Source organism: Myxozyma melibiosi, assembly GCF_037950935.1.
Source record: "Myxozyma melibiosi strain Phaff 52-87 chromosome Unknown BZA70scaffold_2, whole genome shotgun sequence".
NCBI lineage: Eukaryota > Fungi > Ascomycota > Lipomycetes > Lipomycetales > Lipomycetaceae > Myxozyma > Myxozyma melibiosi.
The window spans coordinates 181,656-204,061 of NW_027042916.1; the positions used below are offsets into that span (position 1 = coordinate 181,656).

The window sequence follows — 22,406 nt, forward strand, 5'->3', positions numbered from 1 at the left end:
TCTTGAAAAGGTCGTCGACGTTCATATCCACATCATCTCCAGGCTCCCGTTTGACATTGATCTCCTCGTCGGTGACAACTTCACCAGCTTCGTCGCCAATATCTTTCATCCAGTCATCCTCGTCCTCATCACCTTGTCCCTGATCTCTTTCGCCCGATTGCTGCTGCTGGCCTGGCAAATCGTCCTCTTCTTCCTCTTCAGCCAGCGAGTCTTCACTTTCATAGTCGACCGCGTCATCAGCGTGTTCGGTGCCCACAATATCAGGCAATTCACCAAGCGCAAGACCCATCGCCGCCTCCTCGGCAGCAGCGTCATCGCCCGCGTCGCCCGCGTCTCCAGCATCGCCATCTCCCGCATCACCCTCCTCGTCGTCTAAATCCGAGTCATGGCGCGCACCACCGCCCGGGCCGGCTGCCAGCGCAGCAGTAATATCAGAAGCGTCAACGTCTTGCGACTCGAAGAGTGCATCGAGGCCTTCGTCGTCCACGGCCGGGGAGGCGGGCTGTCCTGCGGCGGTGGGGGGTGTTTGCGAGAAGGGCATCTGTGCGGAGAATGTACCGTTCTCGCTCTACCGCTTGAATGAGAGAGTAGCCCTGGTTGATCTTCGTTCGAGGACTAATCTGTCGCCAGCCAGTTGGTTTAGAGCAGCACCGCAGAGTATCAGCCAGCAAAACTGGTTGTTCAGGTTGTTGGCTGCAGTATTGATTTGTGGTGTAGAATGCGCGATGATGTTTACGTTTGTGAGGGATTCGTACTGTGGAGATGCTTCTGTTTTGAAAGGATGCTGGAGTATTTTACTACAGGCATGGACGCGTTCGTGATTATTTGCGAGGATGTCAGTAGGTGAACGTGGTTGGCAATACGCTGGAGGTTTTAGATATGAGAGGAGAAGGGCGAGGTGCTAGCAGAAGTCGTAAAGGGCGGCGTGTTGTCTGCAAGTTCTATCAGTCTCCACAAGATGATGTGTAGGCCAGAATCTCTACGGCGCCGTGTTTAATCGATCTTGTGCTTGATTTGCGACTCGAAAAGTAAACTGATTCGGAATGGATGCCGAGGAAACAGATTCGCATGCTGAAAACGAGATCCAGGAGAATTGGAGGTAGAGTATGACGGAATATATTGCATGATATCTTCGACAAGATAGTCCACGACACTTCTATCTAGAATTTTGAAAACTAAACACTAACCAACTAGAAATACGTATATGCATATTCAAGCTGACTGCATTTAGTCCTTCTTGGTGACGTCCTTGAATTCACCCTCTGCATCGACAATTGTTAGCCACAGTGTCCACACCGCCCAAAACCACAACAAATCGAACGCAAGCACAATCAAAACACGGGTCACATACGCTTTCCATCGACCCACTTGGAAACACGGATTTCGACGGCCTCGCGCTTCTCGGCGCGGATGCGCTGCGAGTCCTTCAATGCTCGTCGGGTAGCGCGCGCGGCAACGGCGGCGTATCGGTTGTAGCTGGATCATGAAGAGAATAAGTTAGCAATTGGATCTTTCTGATTCTGATGGAGCATATTGGTGATCTCAGAGGATTCCGGTGCGTCTGTGGTTGATTCTGCTGCTGGGCTGTTGCGAACAGTCCTCGGCTTCCAATTGGCCGGAACACGACAAGTTTGCAGCAGCAAGTCGGATTCGAGATAAAACCAGGCGCACTCTCTGACCAGCATCAGAATAACAATAAAACAAATAAGAAAACACATACGAGAAACCAGCTTCTTTCCAGAAAGACATTGCGATAGTTGATGAGGTGGTTGTGGAGTTGGATGCAAAGCAAATTCGCTGGCGAGAAGAGAAAGAAACCAAAGCTCGGAACGAGACCTGAGCCCGACTCGTGTGCCCTTGCCCTGTGTGGTTAGGGTGAGTCACATATGGCATGTGACATTTGTGAGTTGTGATCGGATTTGGGACTTTTGGGAGTTGAAATATTTTGTAGATTTTCAAATCAGAGACCGGATCTGTATCTGACTGCGGTTGAGTGGACTTCGACATGGCTTCTCGGGATTGGAATCAGCTGTCGCCGAGGCTGACATCATGGGTGTAAGAGAACTGCTGTTTGTTGAGTAGTCTAGCGGTGGCTAACAGGTGTAAACAGAGCCGATGCGGTTCAGTCGATGGGATATGCCAAAATGACGCCAGTGCAGGCTTCAGTGATTCCTCTGTTTTGCGGGAACAAGGACGTCGTTGTTGAGGTATATTTTTGCTTACTGCGGTAGCTATTGTTGCGGTGCTAATAGTGTATCTAGGCGGTTACAGGATCCGGGAAGACGATAGCATTTGCTATTCCAATCATCGAACGACTGCTCAACACAAGCTTAGTTTCGCGAGGCCGTATTGGTGCTATGGTCATTGCTCCAACAAGAGAACTAGCGACTCAGATTTACAAAGTCATAAACTCGATCCTGGCATTCCAAGGAGGCGAGGAAGGCGCCGAGGACGAGAGCAAGCCCACAAAACGACTACGGTCTCAGTTATTGATCGGAGGCGCTTCGAACGTGAACGCGGACGTGGAAACGTTTTTGGATAATAACTCGCATATTGTGGTTGGCACGCCAGGACGGCTGCTGGAATTTATAAAGTCTCCGAAAGTGCAGGTGTCTAATCTCGAAGTGTTGGTGCTGGACGAAGCAGATCGATTGCTGGAGTTGGGGTTCGGACAGACGTTGGATGGTATTATACGACGTCTTCCAAAGCAGCGACGGACAGGACTTTTCTCGGCTACCGTCTCTGATGCAGTTGGTGAGCTTGCCCGTGCGGGACTACGGAATCCGGTAAAGGTGGTGGTGAAGACGGGAAACGGATCGGGGGAGCAGAAAGTACCCACGACGTTGCATGTGTCGTACACCGTTCTCACTCCGGAAGACAAGCTGCCTGCGCTGATTGAGTACCTAAACACACTGACCTACAAAAAGACGATTGTTTACTTTGCGACGTGTGCTTCGGTTGTGTATTTCTACTCTGCGCTGTCGAATCTCAAGTCAAGTGTGATTTCTGATGAGCTAAGCATCTTTTCACTTCACGGCAAGCTTCCGCAGGGTCCGCGGACAAAGACGCTAAACAACTTTATTTCCAGCTCGAGTCGGTCAGTATTGTTGACGACAGATGTGGCCGCGCGTGGGCTTGATATTCCAGAGGTGGATATCGTTATCCAATTTGACGCGCCGTACGAGGCAAATATGTTTCTGCACCGCGCAGGTCGCGCTGCACGAGCAGGCCGGTACGGCGAGGGATATCTGATGTTGTCCGAGGGTCGAGAGGAGGATTATATCGAGCTACTGAGAGTGAAGAAGGTAAAGATTTCCGAGGCAGAAAGACCGTCGCTCGAGAAGAAGCGGGCAAAGTTCTACAAGTTACTGCGGAAGTGGATGCTGGAAGACCGAGAACGACACGATCAGGCGGTGAAGGCGTATGTCAGTTATGTGCGGTTTTATACGAAACACACGATGACGTCTATTTTCCGCATGAGCGAGTTTGATTTTTTGGGGTACGCGCGTGCGTATGGCTTGCTTAGGCTGCCAAGTATGCCGGAGCTGAAGACTCTGGAGGGGCTTCCTGAGGGAGGATGGTTGGAGAAGGATTTTGATGTGAGTACTATCTCTGAGCGGTTCGAGCTGATGAGCGATTCAAGAGCTAACTTCTTGTAGATGAGTGCGTATACCTATAAAGACAGCAAAAGAGAAGAGCAACGCCAGATTGAGATCAAAGAGAAAGAAGCAAAGACAGCGGCAGCCAAGGCCAAGTCCGAGTCCAAGTCTAAAGCCAAGGAGAAGCCCTCACTCCCCAACACGCCGTGGTCAGCGAAAGCCGAGCGGCAGGAGAAGAGGGAGGAGCGGCATTCGAAGAAGCAGAAGCGGGCGATTGCGGTTGCGCAGGTAAAGGTTGGGGAAGAGAGCAGTTCGGATGAGGAGATGGAGGATGATTGGAAGAAGATGGTGAGTGAGCGGAAAGCGAAGAAGCAGAAGACGGTGCCTGTTTTTGATCTGTGAACAGTGTGTATATATATCTACTACATACATTACATCTACATCTACATCTATATATATAACTATACAAAACATCTATATATATTCTCTTCTATATATACCAACCAGAGTTAACAAGATTAAAGTTTGACCCTGTCCAAGTCACGTGCCAGGCACAACGGCTGCGCCCAACTTCACCACGTCCCGTTCTGCTTCCTGCCCGCCGCCGTCGACCCTCCGCCTCCGCCAACGCTTCCGCACCTCAAAAGGCCACAAAGGCATGCCGCCGCTGCCGTCGCCCCCGCGACGAATGCCGCTCGCCCTGGACCTCGTCGATCCGCCTCCTGCCGCCCGCCGCCGCCCGCCAAACCTCGTCCTGCGCGTGCCCCCGGCCCTCGCGCCACCGCTCTCCGCCCGCCTCCCGCCCTCGTCCCCGGTAGCGCTCGCGTCGCCCGTCGCGGCCTCCGCAATCGTCTCTGCGCCGCCGCTCCAGGACGCGGAGGCCCGCAACGCCTACCCCGACGGGCCCGTCGACGTCTACGGCGGCGCCATCTTCCTCTTCTCCGAGCCCTCGCGCGCGGTCGCGGCACAATACGATGTCGTCATAAACGTCGCCAGGGAGGTCATCAACCCCTTTGCCCCGGCATCCTCCTCGCCGCCCCCGACAGCAGCGACGACCACGCCCATGACGGTGTCCTCGCCCGAGTACATCTTCGTGCCCTGGGAGCACACCTCTAAGCTCACATCCGATCTGCCTTATCTGACAGACGTCATGGCCCTGCGCGCCGCAGAGGGCAAGCGCATCCTCGTCCACTGCCAGTGCGGAGTCTCGCGCTCGGCGTCCCTCGTCGTCGCCTACGTGATGAAGGAGAAGTCTTGGGACCTCAATCAGGCATATGCGTTCGTCAAGCGGAAGGCCCCGGCCATCGGACCAAACATGGGACTGATATTCCAGCTCATGGAATGGGGACGCATCCTCAACAACCAGCCCGTCCGCGACGCAGACGACAGCGATTCAGAGTCTCTTTCTTGACCTGTGTTTGTTTGTGGTTGTGTCTGTGTTGTTATTTTGGCTTATTTTTTGTTACATTCAAAGATCTATACGTAACCTGGGTTCATTTTGTTTTAATTCTTATACAGTGTATAAGAATCGGCGCCTGTCTGCTTTTCTCTCTTTAATACTTTTGTTTTTCCTGTCTCTTGTATCAATATCATTTCCGCCATCCTTTTTTCGGGTCCTTATATAGTCTGGGTTTTCTTTTATCTTTTTGTTTCAGTCTCATAGTGCTGTTGTTGACTTGTACGATCATTCGAATTATAAGGCGTGAACAATTACTTGACTCTTAGTTATATTACTATCATACAATTGTCTCTCAACAGTATTCTAAGTGACGCGTGCGCGCGACGAAGCAGGTGACGAGAGACCACCGGTCGAGGACGGCGTCGAGCGCATGCTAAAGATCGAATGTGGCCGCTGCTGCTGCTGCTGCTGCTGCATGCCGTAGTCGAGTTCGTCCGACATTGTAAGCTGCTGCCGCGAGCTGCTTCTGTGCATCTTGCGAGCGTGCTGCCGCGTGCCGTTATTTAGCAGCGAGAGGTGCCGGTTGGAACCCGTGACGCCGCTTGCGCTGCTGCTGCTGCTCAGCACGGAGATGTCCTCGTCGTCACCGGCGTAGTCGTAGGAAGACGCCCGGCTGGCCATACGCGAGGCCGGGCGCAGGTCCGGCGGCAGCTGGCTTGTCTCGATCGAGTGTCGCATTCGTGTGGCCGCGCGCTGCGGCAGACGCGCGGCAAGACTGCGCACTTCTGAGCTGTCGGATCGGTTGGAGACGCTGGATCCGCTGCGGAGGTCTGAGTTTGGCGCGGCAGGCTGCGCGGCGGAGGAAGGAGGGGTTGAGGAAGTGTCGGAGACGACGATGAAGAGCTCGGTGAGCGAGCGGTAGAGCGCGTCCATCTTTGCTTTGATGTTGCGGTCTGAGGTTGCGACGCGCGCAGACAGAGCCTCGACTGCGCTGGCGGTCACGTCGAGCGCGGAGCAGAGGTCTTCTGGTATCGCGCCGCCGGCCTGCTGCAGCATCGCTCGTAGGTAGCCGTTGTTTGTGCCGGAGAGGGAGCTGGCGGAGTCGTGTGCGCGCTGCATGTAGAACCGCTTCTCTGGGTTTTGATCTGCCGACGTCTCGAGCTTGCGCACGCGGGCACGCAAGTCATCGATCGCGGCCCACATGTTGCTCGAGTCTGCGGCGGAAGACTCTGGGGTGACTGTTTCGGCGGAGAACATGCGGCGGCCGGGCCGCGATAGGACGTTGGATTCGATGATGACGGTCGAGTCCTCGTCGTTCTCTGCTTCCTCTGATAGCTCGTCGCCTGTTATGCTCCGCGACCGATCTCGCTGGTGCTGGTGCGCGGCGGCTCTGTCTCTCTGCTTCGCGAGCTGGCTCTGGTAGAGTTGTTGCTGTAGATGTTTTTGGTGGTGCCGGAGATTGAGTCTGTCTTCTCCATCGTCGCCATACTCGGGCGATTCTTCTTCGACTTCTGGTTCGCTGCTGCGGACTCTTGATCTGAAGGACTGAGAAACGCTGCGTCTGAGACCCATTAAGCTTGGCATCTGACGCGATACGGGGAGGATCGAGGACGGGGAGGACGATGTTGCTGTGGTGGGGGTGGAGGTGGTTGTGGTGGGGTCGCGGAGAAACTGGCTGCGCGTTCGACGGAGCGGGGAGGATGAGAGGGTTGTTACCTAGAGAAATAGAATGTGCGCAGTCAGTAAACAGTAGATCACAGGTGAGTATAGGGGAACGAAGGATACCTCTCCTAAACGCGGTCTGTGGGAAAGGCTGCTGGAGCTGCGCAGATGGGTGGAGCGGCCATCGCGCTTGTTTTGGCTTTCGTCGAGCGCCTGGATGCTATCGGCCGGCGACGAAGGCGGATAGTCAGCGCTGTCGTCTGCGGCCATGTTGTGTTTGCTCTTATATGGCAATATAGCGATCTATCGAATCGCAGGGAGGCTTTGCTCGGCTCTTTGCGCCTTGCAGGATCAGATGCAGCACGGCAGGCAAAACAAGGCAGATCGGACCCCGGACAGACGCGGAGGAAGAACAGTAGAACAGAAGTAGGACTATATCGCGAACATAGCCGGAATTGCGCCCCGGAGACGGGATCAGACGGCGGTTTGTTTACGTTTTGCTGATGGCGGTGGCCTCAAGAGAAGTCGTCATCCCTGGCTGCCTTCGGGGAGAGGCTTGTTAGAGTTTAGAGATGCGGCGCGGTATTGTTGTATTAACAGAGATCTGATCTGTTATTGTTGGTTTGGAGTGTGTTCAATTGGATGTTTTAAAGATGTTTGTTGTTGTAATTGTATCTGTTTGTTTGAAGGAAAGATAGTGTATTGCTGCTGCTGTTGTGAATGCTGCTGTCGAGTGCGGTCTGCGATAGAAGCAGCGACCACAACTCAGCTGAATACACATCTCGTCTTCCTGCAGTTGCTCTTTATTCAAATACAATTGAATCTGCTTAATACAATAGAATACAATGGAATACAACACAACATCATTCAATAGCATATATCTGTGGTGCTGCTGATAGCGACACCATCAACCACAGCCCAGCGCAGTCTCAGTAAAGTTCGACCGCCGCACAGAGGCCACTCGTCAACTGCGCGTCGTTGCTTCACAGCGGCAGACAACCAGACATCTCCAACTCTCCCCATCCACAATCAAAGCATCCGAATCCAATGCCAGACAGCTCAGACGGCTCAGACAGTCTGCGTCTATGGCTCTTGGCCGCCTATCTGGCCTCGCTGTCCCGGACCGCCGACCTGCGCCGCCTGTTCCGCTCTCAGTACTGGTCCTCGCCAAAGGACGCGCTTGCTATCCTGCTCAGATTCATACCCGAGGCTGCTGATCCCGAACCATACGTAGCGCTGGTCTCAGACATTGCGCGGAATCAACTGGACGAGGACGTAGCAGCTGGCGGCGACGACTCGATCGAGCTGCGGGACGAGTTTGAGCTCGAGGAGCTGATGCCGAGCGAGCTACGACACCTCGACGACGCCGCTGCGCTGCAGATCCGAAATAGTCTGCTCGAGGCGTTTGCCGAGTCGCAGTGGTTTGCGAAATTTGAATACTACGAGCACGATGCGGAGCTCACGATTTCGTCATGGATTTTTGCGCGCATATACTCTATCGACTCGTCGCTGGGCGTCATTGCGATCGTCAGCGACATTGTCTCGCTGTATTCCATGCCTGCCGCCGTCGTGCAATGGCGGGAAGGTGTGCTGACGCCGCTGCAGCGGTTTCAGTCGTTTTATCCCCAGAGCTTTGATTCGCCGCGGCTGTTCACCCTGCACGACTTTACCTCTGTCGATCCGAGACGGGTGATTGAGTATTTTCTGAGTTACACGACCGCAAAGACAGTCTCGCGCGACGTCGTCTCGATCGTGACGCCGTATGTTGAGTTTATGTCTGAGGTCGGAGGAACGTATGACATGCATCCCTGGCGACAGTTTTTCGAGTGGATGGTAGCCACTGCAGCTGTGAAGAAAGGTACGAGTAGCAGTAGTAGCAGTCTGCACTCTGGCCGGTTCGGTACGATTCTGGAGTTGGCCAAGACATGGAACGGGCCCGATGACATGTTGGGGGACACGCAGATCGAGTACATCAGCGCCGTGATTGCGGTGTGCTATCAGTGCGAGGAGACCACGAACGAGTATTTCGAAGCAATGCACAGCATGCAGAAGCGCGCGACCGCGCTGCTGTCGTCGCTCACAGGTCGGACACCAGCAGACGAAAAAGAGGTCAAGGAGCGGATGCAGGAGTTTCCGGATTTCGCGAGCGCGATGAAGTTCCCCGGTAGTCCGTTATTCCAGGCCTCGGAGACCAGTCTGAGGATCCTCGACCACCTGATAACCTCCGCGTCGATGGTCTCCGTCCACGTCCCGACAAACCTGCAGGCTGTCACGCGCTTACGCTTCTTTGCTTCACACGAAGCCGAGTATCAGTTTTTGCTCAAGGTGGTACGGGGTACGTCGAAGGAATACGCGTACCGGGATGATAGTAACTGGCGCGCTTTGCGGAGCGGGGCGCGGTGGTTGAAGAATAAGAGTATGGTGTTATCGCGGTTGTCTGATGCCGATATTGAAAACATATTTCTAGGCGCGCTTCTGGACTTTGGACGTATGCTTCTATTCAAATTTTCTTATATCATATCAGAGGATCATGCTAACCTTGGATGCAGGAATCGGACTGGTGAGCGAGATTTATATCGATCCGGTGCATGCACCATTGGGTGTGACGGATATGGAAAAACATGTGTTGAAGGCGTTTGAGGAGCATTATGATAACGCTTCGAATTGTAATGCAACGCGCGGTAGTCTGAAAACTGCATCGCAAGTGTAAGTCTACTCACTTCTTCTGTGATAGTTGATGTAATATGGGGCTAACATTGACAGACTACAACTGATATATCCACACATGACAAATTCGGTGAATCTGCATAAAGCGGACGTGCTACTGAAGGCCACACACGAGCTTTCAAAGTACGCACTGACACTGGTGCACGGCACGCCGCTGACGCCGGTGCAGGTGCGCGCGAACGGGGACGCGGAGGAGATTGTGTCGCTGCTGCTGCAGTCGAATGAAAAGGCGTATCTACAGATTGACGAGATGATCAAGCTTACGAAAGATTTGATGTATGGACTGACGCTTGAGTTCCACAACGTGCTGGCGGCGCCAAAGACGCGGAGTAGCTCTGACCATGAGGACGGGGGTAGCAATAGCCAGAGCCGGGCATCGTCAGTGCCGCCAGAGGGTATGGATGAGGATATGGTGGAGTTCCGGATTGCGCGGACGTGTATATACTCTGCGCTTGCAGCGGACGACTTCAAGACGGCGCACGACTACTGCATGCACAGGCTGTGGGTGCACGCGACCGAGATCGCGCAGCTCGACAGCGAGCTGGTGTGGCAAGTGTTCTTCGCCGCGGGCCGGTACGTGTCGCCGAACTCGTCTGCGCTGACGCCGTCGCCCGGGCAGCTCAAGGGCGGGATCTCGCCGATGATGGCGCTGCATCTGAGCGGGCGCGTGAAGACGCTGCGGCTGCAGATGGATCTGCTGGCGCGGGCGATGGATATCAGTCCGGAGAGGAACGTGTTTGAGATCCTGAATGTGTGGCAGGAGTTTGAGGTGCAGGTTGCTCAGTATGTTGAGGTGCTGTCGTAGTAGCTAGTTGAAGTAAGAAGGCGGCAAACGGTGACGTCAGGCGGTTTCACAAACCCAAATCCAAACCTAAACCCAAACCCGGCTCAGGGGCAGTTAATTTTCAGCGGTGGCGGCCGCTGCTCGACGAAGGAGGAGTTTTGGGTATAAAGAAGCACTGCATCCCTCGGACGTCCTCGCGCCGAAGTTCTGATTGTCTTTTGAGAAGCTCGCAATTGATTTGAGAGCTGGTTATTATTCAATTGTATGTTGCTGATACTTGTCGATTGAGAGCGGGGGTGATTGTGGTGCTAACTGCTGTGTCTGCTCTATAGACTACTATCACCACTACATTACACACCATGTCTGCACCTGTTGCCTGCCGTATGTCTTCCTCCACTTACCTTTTATAATTTGAAGCTAACATTTATATCACCAGCCGTCGCACCCTACTGCAATGACGACACCGACTCATTCGCATACACCTCTGCCCGAGCGCGGTGGCCGACCATCCTGGACGGCGTCATCGCGGACGTGAAGCAGACCGTGTCTGAGAAGGGCGTTGCCGAGGACGGATTGATTGCGAAGCTTGAGAAGGTCAAGCAGGAGCTTCTCGGTTTGGTTGAGCTTGTGTATGTATTATAATAGTTTTAAGGTCTTGATAAAGCATAGGCTAACAGCATCAGGCCCCTCGAGGACGACGGCGGCGAAGACATTGCACTCTACAACGCCGAGCTGAAGCGCCAAACCGGCGCCGTGCCGATGACGTACGCCAACGGTCCATGGCTGTACACCGAGTGCTACCTGTACCGCAAGATCTACAGCTGCTTCAAGACCAGCAAGGGCTGGGAGGAGTACGATTTCTTTGCGCGCCAGAAGCTGGACGCGTTCAAGTCGTCCGAGTCGGCGGTTGTTGAGCTCGCGATTAGATACAAGGCGTTGTCGGCGCAGCTGCATGGCGATGTTTCAAAGGCGTCGCTTGAGGTTTTGTTTGTATGTACTCTAGTTTATTTTTTGAGATTATGTGTGGTGTACTAACAGAAGTTCTAGCGCGAATTCATCGACATCTCGCTCTGGGGAAATGCCACTGATCTGTCACTTCTGACGACGCTGTCGCTTGACCAGCTCCAGAGTCTGCAAGGCGCCGCGGCCCGCCAAAAGAGCGAGAAGAACATTCTCGTGAACGACGTCGGCAAGGCGTGGGCGGCGGTGTCGGACACGACCAAGTACGGCCGCGTGGACATTGTGCTCGACAACGCCGGCTTCGAGTTCTACACCGACATGATCTTCGCTTTATTTTTGCTCGACTCGGGGCTCGCGGAGACGATTGTGTTTCACCCGAAATCGATCCCGTGGTTCGTCTCGGACGTGATGCCGGTTGATCTGGGCGTGCTAGTGAGCTCGCTCAGCGATCCGGCGTTCTTCACCAAGAACCGCGAGGAGCTGGATTATCTGTCGTCGCAGATCATGAAGTACTCGAGCGACGGCAAGATTATTATGCGCCAGTCGCCGTTCTGGACCACGTCGCTCGCGTTCTGGGAGTTGAGAGAGGGGGGACTGGGGGGTGGACATGAGGTCTGGGATGATTTGAGAGCGAGCAAGTTGGTTATCTTCAAGGGAGATTTGAACCACCGCAAGCTTGTCTACGATGTATGTTTTCTTCCTAGTTTTTCTTCTGTTGTTGATCTACATACTAACGATTATAGGCGAAATGGCCGCGAACAACGCCCTGGGCGACAGCTATCGGCCCGCTTGCGAGCGCGAAGCGCACGCTGTTTAGTCTGCGGACGTGCAAGGCGGACGTGGTTGTCGGGTTGGCGGAGGGCAAGGAGGAGGAGTTGGAAAAGTTCTGGATCGAGTCGGGCAAGAGCGAGAAGGATACAGGCCGGCCTGGGATCGGATGGGCGTGGAGCGGGAAGTGGGCGGTTATGCCGTTTACTGATGGGAAGGAGTAGTTGCTGCTTTGCATCTGGATGCACTTGATAGAGTAAAAAGAGAAAATTCTATAGTTAGTTCAAAATATGACATAGATAGTTGCTGCACACTATCTCGGAAGGACATGTAAGCCCTCAGCAATCTATACAATTACAACACAGCGTACCAGCGATTAGTCTTTGCATTAGTCTTCACCAGAGCTGCTGAGTACCATACCAGAGTAAGTGCAATCTCCCGTTGCAGAGAAAAATGCTCGGCGTCGGGCGCCATGACGCGAGCGCGAAGCCACGCTGAAGTAATGTCTACGTCATGAGTGTTGATGAGGATGTGGAAGTGCTTTTATCTTGAAGTTGAGATTGATGCCTTGGTTGTTTACTTTGTTTATATTCTTGTAGATATCTACAAGAAAAGAGATCTGTAGAAGAAAAATCTGCACTAGATAAGCAGGATATCTGAATATTTGCAATTTGTTTTTTCTCGTTATAGTTTCAGACTAAAGCAAACTAAACCCAGGATTTATATCGCACGACCGCAAGTCCTCTCAGCTCTGCTCATCCGACCGGAAGCCGGACGGAGACAGGGATGCTGATGATTATAGAACGAGCGAATTAACAACAGAGGAAAAGCAAAAGTGAAGAAAAGAAAAGAGAAAAGGAAAGATAAGCAGAGAAGAGCCTCAGAAGTCCCCTTGATATCCTCACAGACCACGACACAGCAGCCCACCACCACCGCAGCTCACTCTGAAGAGAGACGAGGGTGATGTGCTGCTGCGTGCGCGGTGCTCCGAATAAGGATGACAATGTTTACTATACGAATAACGGGAGTTTCATCACAGGCTGCGGTTTACAAGAAGAGAGAAGAGAGGAGATATGGCGGAGTAGCCAGATGAGGCCCGCCCGGCCGGCCAGACTACGGCGCGAGGGCAGAGTCACAAGTCACACTCACACTCACACTCACAACGCGCGCGGGTTGAGAGCCAGTCACAGAACTCACGGCCGAGTCACGGTAACGGCCGGCGAGTGGCCGCCTCGTTTCAGAATGGCTCTTAACCAGAAGCCGTGGTCGAGTGTGCTGCTCTTTGATACGCTATGACCTTGGAAGTAGAGAGAGTGAAAGAGGAAAGGAGATGTGAGGGTAGATTCTATATTCCAAAGCTATTTACCAAAAGTGAAGGAAGCAATAATAACACCAGAACAAGCCAAATATCCTAGACGGAGTAATTTCCAAGCAAAAACAAGCAAAAACAAAACAATATCCCAGTTATTTTTAAAATCAAGACGCCTTTGAGTTGAGGAACTCTGTATCCCGGTACTGTGTCTGTGTGTGCTTACTCGAGCTCTAATTATAGAGTAGAGTAGCAGAGGGATAGGAGATCTCGCAGCTTTGCTGCTTCTATGTAGTTGTCACGTCACTGTAATCGCATCGCATCGCATCGCATCGCATCAGACTCGCTCATGGCTCGTAGACACCAACGATAGCGTGGTCTCTGACGACCAAGAGCACGTCAGTGGTATTGCTCTCGTCAAAGACATCGCGAGCCTCAACACGCTTCATCTGCGCGATAGGCAGACCAGAGACGAACGACGATCGGCCGGCGATCTCTGTGCTGCGCAGCAGACGCTTGCCGCCAACGCACACCCATCGGCGACCCGCGGCCGCTCTGAGGATCGAGAGCTCGTCGGTCTCGTCGGCCTGGCCGACCTGCTCGGTCCAGAGGATCATGACGTCCTTGTAGGTGGGCTTGGCCTCGGCCTTCTCGTCCTTGTAAGTGTTGCCGATGGCGCCGCCGGGGTGGTAGCGGCCAAAGTTCTGCTTGCGCTCCTCCTGCTCGGCGGTGATGATCTCGGCGAGGGTGATGCAGATCGCGTCGCCGACGGCGAGGCAGGCGGTGGTGGTGGTGGTCGGGGCGGGCACGCCGTAGATCTCGCGCTCGTTGAGGTTGTGCGGGATGGCGGCCGAGACGACGGCCTGCGACATGCGGCCGATGACGGAGTCCGGCTTGCAGGTGAGGAGGATGCGCGGGAGCGAGGCGGGCACATGGGGCAGGAGCTGGAGGATCTCGGGGGTGGCGCCGGAGGCGGTGATCATGAAGAGCACGTCGCCCGGGCGGACGACGCCGAGGTCGCCGTGAAGGGCGTCGCAGGGGTGGAGGGTCGTAGCGTGGATGCAGAGCGAGTTCATGGTCGCGCAGAGCTTGTCGGCGATCTTGCCGGACTTGCCCATGCCGACGAGGATGATCTTGCCGCCGGAGAGGAGGGAGTTGTGCATGATCTGGATGGCGGAGATGTAGCTGGACTGGGTGGGGGAGTCGGTGGTGTACAGATTGCTGAGGTGGGAGAGGGTCAAGGCCTGGCTCTTGAGCATTGTGAGGGTGGAGGCCATGATGACGCTAGGGGAGGTCTCGCCGGGGGGGGTAAGGAGGTTGTTGGCCATTGTGATGTCTGGAGGTGTGGGTGTGAGTGTGTGAAGGAGAGTGTGTAGATGAGGTGTAGATGAGGAGGTACTGACCAGGTAGCAAGAAGTAGAAGGAGTGTAGACGTTGATAGAGTAGTATCAGATAGAGAGGGATATCAGATATCGGAGAGTATGTCGGACGAAGAGCAGAGGAGGGAGCACCGGCTACTTATACACAGAAGGTGGCGATGATGAGAGCAGCGTGGCTGTACCTTGAATCTTGAGCAGAAGCTTTCTCGAGCCAGAAGAAGGAGCGCAGGGGTGGTTTTGCCGCCGAGGAGGAGCTGGGAAGGTGAAAGTTCGGGAGCGAGGCGAGAGATGGTTTGAGGACCATCGTAGTTTGGGTTTGGCTGCTAATCTGTCGTACCCGGGTCGGCGCCGAAGCTGCTGCCTTGGCCCGGGTCGGCGTTTGCCACTCGGGTCGGAGCCGGCTCTGTTTAAATTGCATGACGTAAGAGTGTGAGCGAGGGGTTCGTAGCTGCCAAACTCGCCTATCTGGGAGCAGTATCAGTAGTAGCCATAGTAGAAGTGATAATAGTATTAGTATTAGTATCAGTAGAGATAGTTAACAGTAAGACTGATATATTCAGAATGAGATACAAAACAGAATAAACCAGAATAATAAGAACATATCAGCACAAAAGACAAGCGGATCTGCACCGCCGGAACCGTCCTAATCAGGACAAATGAAAATACTCGCTGCTGCTCAGACTCAGTCGCTGGCAATGTCCCAAAACGGGTGAGATCCGAAACCACCGGATCTGAACCGTGAACTGGGCTGTGATTGTGCAGCCTGTTGAGCTGTTCTGTCGCTTGTTTTTATTCTGTTTTGTATTAAACAACAAACAGATAAAATACAAATGTCTTGTAGTTGATGTAGTTGTTGATGGTGTTGCTGCTGCTGTATTCGTTGTCTCTTGTTGCTGATATCTCTTCTACTCTGCTCGTCTTCTCTTCTCTCTGCAACCAACTCGGCTCTCTCTCTCCGCCCACCGCACCGCAGCTCGCAAACTCGCCTTTCTCCGTCACGTTGCAGGCGCGACGTCAAAAGCGAGCGGCTCGGGTTGAGAGCTGAGCTGAGAACAGCTGGAATATATGGAATATGTCACCTCGTACTTTGGTTTCGGCTCACAGCTGCATACTACAGTATATCTTGAAGTAGCCAGAGATGATGGGCTCTTCTGCTCGTGCTTATTATCATCAACTACTCCTCTCTCTTACCATCATCATCTCCTTCTTCTTCTTCATCTTCTTCATCTTCACTGGCACTGGGTGCGTCGGATCCTGCGGCGCCCGAGGTTCGCTGCAGGTACGAAACTCTAATCTGCAATCGGAAAAAGAAAAGAGCGAAAAACACAAAAAATGCAACCGCCTCCTCTGCTCCTGCTCCTAACTCTCTGCCCTCGGTCCCGGTGCCGGGCTGTTTACACCTTCCGACGCGTAGATTTGGTGCGTAGAGACCTCACTCATGAGCCAGCGGAACCTGCGTGGTCCACTTCGCTTCTCTCATCTTTCTGTCGTAGCGCCGTCGCTTTACTCTTCATTCCCTCGCCAGAATATCTCATTCCTCCTCCTCCTCCTCTCATCTCTCTCCTCCCTCTCCTCCCTTGTCCCTGTCTATCCGCTCCTTTTCCTCCTCTCGCACTCAAATCAATCTCTTTCGAAACCGCGGCACTCGCCTATCCCAAAAACCCAAAACACTATCTCCCTCCCTCCCAATCTCGAGCGATACTTTCTTCTCTTCTCGTCTTTTGGGACGCGCGCCGAATTTCGCTTTCACTAAAAGGTAAAACCGCTGAAAAAAAGAAAAAAAAAATCGTCCATGACGTAGATTATGACGTCTGAGGTACACTGCCCTGCCTCCCTCTCAGTCTAATCTTACTCTTCCCCTTGCTTTTTGTTTTTGTAGGAGAGGTGGAATGAGGTGGTTGGAAACTGTAGACCGAGGTGCGATCAGAATACGGTAGAACTGCCTGTCTCTTGCCTTCCTCCAGTCCGAAATAACTACTCTCTTGCCGGCCAATCACCAGCATGTGAAAAAAATTACAGACCGATCATATCCAATCCAGACCCACGAAATACAAAACCTGGACCTCGACTATCGAGTCAGAGACAGCCTACACGTGTCCGACACCGTCGGTGAAGCCAGCCGTTCTTCTATCGTTGCATGTAGTTTGCATGTCCTTACGGCGCATTCCTCATTTGCCTTACTATCTCAACTCGTCACTCATCACTCACTTGCTATCGCTGCTAGACTTATCGCTGGCTTGTTATCATCTCATATCTTGTATCCTCTGTCTTGGATGTATGTACATTCAGTAAACGTCGAGAAAGAGATGTAGTCAACCTCAAACACCTAATCTCCTCCACCAAATAACTGCTGTCTCGAATCTTCGCTCGAAATCCTCTCCTCCATGTGCAACCAGCCATCCCAAACACCAGAGGAAAAAACCTTTACCTCCTCGCCGATGACATCATGTCTTCATCTCTCGCTCTCTCTCGCGCGCGCGCGCTCTGTCAACTTTGTGACTCCTCGCATAGTAAAAGTGAGAAGCGAAGAAAAAGCAATGACAGAAATCACAGACTCAAGACAGACAGACAGCAGATGTAACTTATACACTGCTTCTTCTTCTACTAATGATGATGATGATGATGATGATGATGATGATGATGACAGGTTTAATAATGTAATCGCAAATGAGCGATACACTAATCTCAACCTTCCTCTTCTCCGGTGGTAATCTCAAAGCCAGTCTGCAAGAGCGAATTATATCCATTCATCAGTGAGGGTTTCAGCCTACTCCAATCTCTTGTCAAACACCGAAACCTTTGTAATGGTCTTCTAGCAGCATCTGAAGAAGGAGTAGCGGAGGATTGAAACAGGTGTGTTTAGCAGATTCTGGAAGGTATCAGCTCATGAAATTGCCTTGCGTAGTTGTAAACACTCTTAGTAGCTGTACACTCTGAGTAGCTGTACACTCTGACGGTATTCAGCCTTACTGTAAACACAACCTGCAACGCAACAGTATTTCAGATTCCCTCATAATCAACAGTCAACAGCAATAAACATCCATTCAATGAATAAACCACGCGCCCCCGCCAGCGTTTCCCGAATCCCAACCCGCTCGCCCACCACCACGTGCATCAAAAACAGAGCAAGCCGGGATCAACAGGGGCACTCGACTCATACAACTTCACTCGCATCGCCTTGTAGAAAATTTGCAATTATTAATCGTAGCAAAAAGTCATGAGACCGCTGAGATCAGGGCGAGAGTTGTGGGTGATTGTTGCGTGGGTTTTACTGTAAATTCGCGAGGTTGGACATTTGGGAGTTGGAGAATCAAGTGTTAATGCTGCGGCGTAATTGTATACAATATTCACAATTTCCTTTTGATATCTCTGCAATTCTGATCCAGCATTCTCTATATTCATTAATAATATCTACAATCTGAAATGGCGCATATTTTATAATCAATTGATAAAGAAAAAGTGAAGAATGACTGAATCTACAGAACTGGAATCATATCGAATCGAACCGCTACCCAGCGCAGCATACTATATCCCGGATTTCATCTCCCCCCACGAAGAAAAGTTCCTTCTCGAGAAAGTATTACTTCCAATCGCTCCCTCCATCTCTCTACATCTCCTAACGACCTCTCTAACACGTACAGATCACAAACGTGCCCGATTCAAGATGGACCACCCTCTCCCACCGCAAACTACAGACCTATCCCACCCAACTCCTCAAAGGCACCGTGCTGCCCACCGCCGACGCGCTCCCGACTTGGCTCGCTGTGCCTTGCGCTTCGCGGATGAAAGAGCTCGGGATATGGGACAACAGTCCTCATTTGACTGCCAATCACTGTCTTGTTAATTGCTACGAACCGGGACAGGGCATCATGCCGCACGAGGACGGAGATGTGTATTTTCCGATGGTGGCTACGGTTAGTTTGCAGGATGGTATTGTCTTGGATATCTATAGAAAGGAATTAGGACCGGCGGGTGAACGTGTACTTGCCTACAGAATATACCAAGAACCCCGGAGGTACCTTTTCCCCACAACATATCAATCATCATCAACAAGCTAACCTCACCCCATCGCGCAGTCTACTCATCACGACAGAAAACATGTACACCGACTTCCTCCACGGCATCCAAGAACTCAAAATCGACAAAGACCTCTCCCCTTCCACCATCTCCAACTGGAAAAACCTCTCGTTCGAAACCCAGCAACGGATTCTGATGCAAATCGGCCAGAACCAGCAGAAGCGGCGAGAGCAGGTCGTTGAGAGCGGGGAGCAGGATATGTGCGTTGGTGCGGAATTGCCGCGAGAAAAGGATAGGATTAGCTTGACGTTTAGGGATGTGAAGAAAGTTCGGAATTTTGCTGCATTTTTGCGGAAATCGTGATTGCATAGCAGCATCGCATGTGGAGTATCATAGTAACCAAATGACATTAACTCAACTCATATGCATCTACATTCAAATCCAAACTATATACTATAAAATCTCATGACTCCATCAATGCCTTTTCATGAGCCCACCACCTAATACAAGTAGAATGCCCCCCGTTCTCAAAATCCCACACCACCTCCTTCGTACACCCTCTAACCTGCTCATGCCTCGCCACTCCACACACAATACACAGCTCTGCCGGCTCGCCCGCGTACGCCCGCAACGTAAACGACGCGTCCAAATTCGGCAAATCCCGCAATCCCACGCCGGCAACGCGCTCCCGCAGCGCGCGCCACTGCCGCGCCGTCTCCCGCGCTTCCTTATCGGCCTCGAACCGGCCGTCGCGGCGCTTGCGGCCGGCGCAGATCCGGATCGCGACTTCGATCGCGAGAATGAAGGCTTCGAAAAATGACTTGACTTTGGGGTCGGAAATCACGCGCCGTTTGAGGGGGAACGCGAGAGGGACTAGGGATTGGAAGAGAGGCATCGGGAGCGGGAAGAGGTTGGATTGGAATAGAGAGAGGAGGATCTCCGGCGGGGGGAGACGTGCCCGCTGCGGTTGTGGAGGATGATGACTACCGCGAGAGGGGCTAGCAGTAGACGATGCAGCAGGCGCTGAATTAGATGCGAATTCCGGCCACGGCTCAAATTCATCAGATGCATCCACAAGTTTCGGCCCAGAAGCCGCAGCTGGTAGCCCACCATTCCGGGTACTCTTCGCATTAACATGCTGCTGGCGCGCCGGCAGCGGCGGTAAAGCAGCGCCTACCACGCGCCCATCAGGGCCAGAGAGATGCTGCCCGAACCGCAGAGGCTGGATCGGCACCCCGTGCGCATCCGACGCGGCCGGCCGTGGCGGCGGTTTGCTTGCGATCGCACCGGCCTGGCTTAGGTGTGTGGGTTGTTGTTGTTGTTGTTGGCGCTGGGAACTGCGCTGGGAGGTCTGGCGTTGCATGGAAGTGCGCGATTCGAGCGTGTTGTATTCTGGAGGCGGGCGCGGGATATTGGGCGGTGGGCGCGAGTGTGTGGAGGAATTTGACGAGGTGCGGGCGTGTGTGGAGGAGGAAGATGGAGAGGAGGGAGATGCGCGAGAAGGAGGGAGTTGGCGTCGCGGGAGATCAGGAGGGGCTGCTGTTTGGAGAGGAAGAGGGGGTTTTGGTGGGACAGTTTTGATGGGAGGCGGAGGAGCGGCAGGTGTGCTGGCAGGCGCAGGGGTAGGCTCGCTGATGAAGTCGCCGAAATCATCGTCGTTGAAGAGAGATGCTGGGGCTGAAGGTCCCGATGGTGGAGGTCTTACGGGAACAGGAGCGGATGTGGGAGTAGGAATCAGTGCAGGTCCCGAGGAGGGCGGCGGAGCCGGCGAGGGCGAAGGCGATGATGCCGCCGGCGGAGTCGCAAAGAGACTGCGCATGGCCTCATAATTTGGCGCCGGCGCAGGCTTAGAAACCACAGAAGGAGGAGTCAGATTGGCCGACGACGGCTGCGAACTCGAGCTCGTCGCCAGGAGCGAGAACCAGTCGGTGCCTGATGCCGGCTGCTGCTGCGGTGGATGCTGAGTCTTCGCGGACGCGGACAGCGCCGGCGTCCTGCTCACGCTGCTCACGCTGCTCACGGAGGCCGTCGGCGCAAGCAGCCCGTCAAACATGAGCAGATCCGCCTGCGAGAGCGACGACGAGTTGCCGCTGCTGCTCATTGCTGCTGCTGGAGGAGGAGAAGTAGCGGATATCTGAATATCAGAAACCTGCCCGAGGCTGCCACTCCGAGCTGCAGGGCGCGTCATGAGAACTGCCCTAACCCGAATTCCCCGTTCTCTGATCCCCAGAATACCCCTGGGCTCAAACCCACGTGCGGCGCCGTAAAAGGACACTTTTCCTTTAAGAACCGCTCAGGGTCTTAATTCATTCATTCATTCAACTACTCATTCCATATCCTCCTGTTTTTCTGCTTTTCTGCTCAAATGTCCGCGAGCGCCAGCACCGCCTCCACCGGCGGGACAGTCACCCAGATGCACACTCGCGCGCGCTCAATTCGCGTCGAGAAAGTCGACATCGCGTCCGATTCTGACCGATCCGCGTCGCCGACCGCGTCCGTCTCGACGCGCGCCAGCTACCCGCCACCTTCCTCCCCGGGCGTCGTCCAGCTCCTGATCTCGGTCGGCGGGATCTACGTCTCGTTCCTGACCTGGGCAGTTTTGCAGGAGCGCATCTCGACCACGCCGTACGGGCCCGAGGGCAAGTTCTTTCGCTACTCGCTCGTCATCAATACCGTACAGTCGTTCTGCGCCGCCATCGTTGGCTTTCTCTACACACTCTACTCCTCCGGCCAGTCGCGCGAGAGCGTGAACGTGTTTCCGAATCGCAGGATTGTCATGCAATACACGTTAGTAGCCGCCACATCTTCGCTCGCGAGCCCGTTCGGCTACGCCAGTTTGAACCACATCGACTACCTCACTCTCTTGCTCGGAAAGAGCTGTAAGCTCCTACCCGTCATGGCCTTGCACGTCATCCTCTTTCGAAGGAAGTACTCCTGGAGCAAGTACATGGTCGTCCTAGCCGTCACCTGCGGCGTCTCCATGTTCACCCTATACCATCCCAGCGCGAGCAAGAAAGCCGCCGCGGGTCGCCAGTCGTCCTCCGCATACGGCCTCTTCCTGCTCACCATCAACCTCCTCTTCGACGGCCTCACCAACTCCACCCAAGACCACATCTTCCGCTCGCAGCCCACCATCACCGGCCCGAAGATGATGTGCGGCATCAACGTCATGTCGACCTTCCTCACCGGCCTCTTCCTCCTCTCCCCCTTCTCCTCCGAGCTCTCGAGCGCGATCGACTTCTTCCGCGACTACCCCTCCGTCCTGCGCGACATCGTCCTCTTCGCCGTCTGTGGCGCGATCGGCCAAGTCTTCATCTTCTACACCCTCAGCAAGTTCGGCTCCCTCACCCTCGTCACCGTCACCGTCACCCGCAAAATGATGTCTATGCTCCTCTCCGTCGCATGGTTCAACCACTCCCTCTCCCTCGGCCAGTGGCTTGGTGTCCTCATGGTCTTTGGCGGCGTAGGCGGCGAGGCGCTCACAAAGTATCTCGAGAAGAAGACAAAGGCAAATGCAAAAAGAGACGACGAGCTCAATGGTGGATTACTCGGGCATGACGTGAAGATGAAGTAGACTATGTCTAGAGAAAAAATGATCTTTTCGTTTTTTGATCTGTTTGATTTACATTCTGGCGTTATTTGAAATTTTTGTTCTCTCTCATTCGCATTAGTTGCGAGAAAGTGGTTTAGAAAAGTAAGACATAGATGTTAAAGATCCAAACCTGTTCATACATAGCAAAATATCCAGCAACCCAAGCGCCCAACCCTCTCTTCTAAATCCTATCTCTTACAACTCCAAATT

The 22,406-nt window shown here is 53.4% G+C and overlaps 10 protein-coding genes across 10 annotated transcripts; 6 read left to right on the plus strand and 4 right to left on the minus strand.

The window, feature by feature from the left end:
• Nucleotides 1-1,227: 1,227 nt before the first annotated feature.
• Nucleotides 1,228-1,749, minus strand: BZA70DRAFT_288018 (mitochondrial ATP synthase epsilon chain-domain-containing protein; the record flags this gene model as incomplete). Its single annotated transcript, XM_064914000.1, has 3 exons — nucleotides 1,228-1,262; nucleotides 1,352-1,476; nucleotides 1,721-1,749. The coding sequence occupies 3 exons, from the start codon at nucleotides 1,747-1,749 to the stop codon at nucleotides 1,228-1,230; spliced, it is 189 nt and encodes a 62-aa protein (XP_064769574.1).
• Nucleotides 1,750-1,970: 221 nt separating this feature from the next.
• BZA70DRAFT_274510 (ATP-dependent rRNA helicase SPB4) lies at nucleotides 1,971-4,071 on the plus strand. Its single transcript, XM_064911987.1, has 4 exons — nucleotides 1,971-2,055; nucleotides 2,111-2,207; nucleotides 2,262-3,599; nucleotides 3,660-4,071. Exons 1-4 carry the CDS (start codon nucleotides 2,006-2,008, stop codon nucleotides 3,999-4,001), a joined length of 1,827 nt encoding a protein of 608 aa, XP_064769575.1. The 5' UTR covers nucleotides 1,971-2,005; the 3' UTR covers nucleotides 4,002-4,071.
• Nucleotides 4,072-4,207: 136 nt separating this feature from the next.
• BZA70DRAFT_274512 (dual specificity phosphatase) lies at nucleotides 4,208-5,325 on the plus strand. Its single transcript, XM_064911988.1, has one exon. It carries the CDS (start codon nucleotides 4,258-4,260, stop codon nucleotides 5,008-5,010), a length of 753 nt encoding a protein of 250 aa, XP_064769576.1. The 5' UTR covers nucleotides 4,208-4,257; the 3' UTR covers nucleotides 5,011-5,325.
• Nucleotides 5,326-7,349, minus strand: BZA70DRAFT_274513 (uncharacterized protein). The gene is made up of 2 exons (XM_064911989.1): nucleotides 6,784-7,349; nucleotides 5,326-6,714 (listed from the first exon to the last, which is right to left on the minus strand). The coding sequence occupies exons 1-2, from the start codon at nucleotides 6,928-6,930 to the stop codon at nucleotides 5,362-5,364; spliced, it is 1,500 nt and encodes a 499-aa protein (XP_064769577.1). The 5' UTR covers nucleotides 6,931-7,349; the 3' UTR covers nucleotides 5,326-5,361.
• Nucleotides 7,350-7,375: 26 nt separating this feature from the next.
• On the plus strand, nucleotides 7,376-10,325 carry BZA70DRAFT_274515 (Sec39 domain-containing protein). The gene is made up of 3 exons (XM_064911990.1): nucleotides 7,376-9,148; nucleotides 9,210-9,366; nucleotides 9,424-10,325. The coding sequence occupies exons 1-3, from the start codon at nucleotides 7,708-7,710 to the stop codon at nucleotides 10,190-10,192; spliced, it is 2,367 nt and encodes a 788-aa protein (XP_064769578.1). The 5' UTR covers nucleotides 7,376-7,707; the 3' UTR covers nucleotides 10,193-10,325.
• Nucleotides 10,326-10,530: 205 nt separating this feature from the next.
• Nucleotides 10,531-12,123, plus strand: BZA70DRAFT_265979 (uncharacterized protein; the record flags this gene model as incomplete). Its single annotated transcript, XM_064910995.1, has 5 exons — nucleotides 10,531-10,552; nucleotides 10,608-10,800; nucleotides 10,849-11,161; nucleotides 11,219-11,818; nucleotides 11,875-12,123. 5 exons carry the CDS (start codon nucleotides 10,531-10,533, stop codon nucleotides 12,121-12,123), a joined length of 1,377 nt encoding a protein of 458 aa, XP_064769579.1.
• Nucleotides 12,124-13,230: 1,107 nt separating this feature from the next.
• Nucleotides 13,231-14,913, minus strand: BZA70DRAFT_274523 (uncharacterized protein). The gene is made up of 2 exons (XM_064911991.1): nucleotides 14,612-14,913; nucleotides 13,231-14,544 (listed from the first exon to the last, which is right to left on the minus strand). The coding sequence occupies exon 2, from the start codon at nucleotides 14,534-14,536 to the stop codon at nucleotides 13,556-13,558; it is 981 nt and encodes a 326-aa protein (XP_064769580.1). The 5' UTR covers nucleotides 14,537-14,544; nucleotides 14,612-14,913; the 3' UTR covers nucleotides 13,231-13,555.
• Nucleotides 14,914-17,908: 2,995 nt separating this feature from the next.
• BZA70DRAFT_107137 (calpain) lies at nucleotides 17,909-19,017 on the plus strand. Its single transcript, XM_064909373.1, has 3 exons — nucleotides 17,909-18,164; nucleotides 18,229-18,602; nucleotides 18,664-19,017. Exons 1-3 carry the CDS (start codon nucleotides 18,054-18,056, stop codon nucleotides 18,965-18,967), a joined length of 789 nt encoding a protein of 262 aa, XP_064769581.1. The 5' UTR covers nucleotides 17,909-18,053; the 3' UTR covers nucleotides 18,968-19,017.
• Nucleotides 19,018-19,067: 50 nt separating this feature from the next.
• Nucleotides 19,068-19,967, minus strand: BZA70DRAFT_235941 (uncharacterized protein; the record flags this gene model as incomplete). Its single annotated transcript, XM_064910357.1, has 1 exon — nucleotides 19,068-19,967. One exon carries the CDS (start codon nucleotides 19,965-19,967, stop codon nucleotides 19,068-19,070), a length of 900 nt encoding a protein of 299 aa, XP_064769582.1.
• Nucleotides 19,968-20,902: 935 nt separating this feature from the next.
• BZA70DRAFT_274530 (UAA transporter family-domain-containing protein) lies at nucleotides 20,903-22,323 on the plus strand. The gene has a single exon (XM_064911992.1). The coding sequence runs from the start codon at nucleotides 20,970-20,972 to the stop codon at nucleotides 22,176-22,178; it is 1,209 nt and encodes a 402-aa protein (XP_064769583.1). The 5' UTR covers nucleotides 20,903-20,969; the 3' UTR covers nucleotides 22,179-22,323.
• The last annotated feature ends 83 nt before the right edge of the window (nucleotides 22,324-22,406 follow it).

What these genes read in the sequence shown, in the direction of transcription:
- BZA70DRAFT_274510 (XM_064911987.1), top strand. Translation starts at nt 2,006, where the DNA reads ATGGCTTCTCGGGATTGGAATCAGCTGTCGCCGAGGCTGACATCATGG. An exon ending in CCGAGGCTGACATCATGGGT is followed by an intron (nt 2,056 to 2,110) that starts GTAAGAGAACTG and finishes AGGTGTAAACAG; the next exon opens with AGCCGATGCGGTTCAGTCGA. An exon ending in GGTTGGAGAAGGATTTTGAT is followed by an intron (nt 3,600 to 3,659) that starts GTGAGTACTATC and finishes AACTTCTTGTAG; the next exon opens with ATGAGTGCGTATACCTATAA.
- BZA70DRAFT_274523 (XM_064911991.1), bottom strand. Translation starts at nt 14,536, where the DNA reads ATGGCCAACAACCTCCTTACCCCCCCCGGCGAGACCTCCCCTAGCGTC.
- BZA70DRAFT_274515 (XM_064911990.1), top strand. Translation starts at nt 7,708, where the DNA reads ATGCCAGACAGCTCAGACGGCTCAGACAGTCTGCGTCTATGGCTCTTG. An exon ending in CGCGCTTCTGGACTTTGGAC is followed by an intron (nt 9,149 to 9,209) that starts GTATGCTTCTAT and finishes CCTTGGATGCAG; the next exon opens with GAATCGGACTGGTGAGCGAG. An exon ending in CTGAAAACTGCATCGCAAGT is followed by an intron (nt 9,367 to 9,423) that starts GTAAGTCTACTC and finishes TAACATTGACAG; the next exon opens with ACTACAACTGATATATCCAC.
- BZA70DRAFT_274530 (XM_064911992.1), top strand. Translation starts at nt 20,970, where the DNA reads ATGTCCGCGAGCGCCAGCACCGCCTCCACCGGCGGGACAGTCACCCAG.
- BZA70DRAFT_274513 (XM_064911989.1), bottom strand. Translation starts at nt 6,930, where the DNA reads ATGGCCGCAGACGACAGCGCTGACTATCCGCCTTCGTCGCCGGCCGAT. An exon ending in ACAGACCGCGTTTAGGAGAG is followed by an intron (nt 6,715 to 6,783) that starts GTATCCTTCGTT and finishes CTATTTCTCTAG; the next exon opens with GTAACAACCCTCTCATCCTC.
- BZA70DRAFT_107137 (XM_064909373.1), top strand. Translation starts at nt 18,054, where the DNA reads ATGACTGAATCTACAGAACTGGAATCATATCGAATCGAACCGCTACCC. An exon ending in AAAAGTTCCTTCTCGAGAAA is followed by an intron (nt 18,165 to 18,228) that starts GTATTACTTCCA and finishes TAACACGTACAG; the next exon opens with ATCACAAACGTGCCCGATTC. An exon ending in ATATACCAAGAACCCCGGAG is followed by an intron (nt 18,603 to 18,663) that starts GTACCTTTTCCC and finishes CCCATCGCGCAG; the next exon opens with TCTACTCATCACGACAGAAA.
- BZA70DRAFT_274512 (XM_064911988.1), top strand. Translation starts at nt 4,258, where the DNA reads ATGCCGCCGCTGCCGTCGCCCCCGCGACGAATGCCGCTCGCCCTGGAC.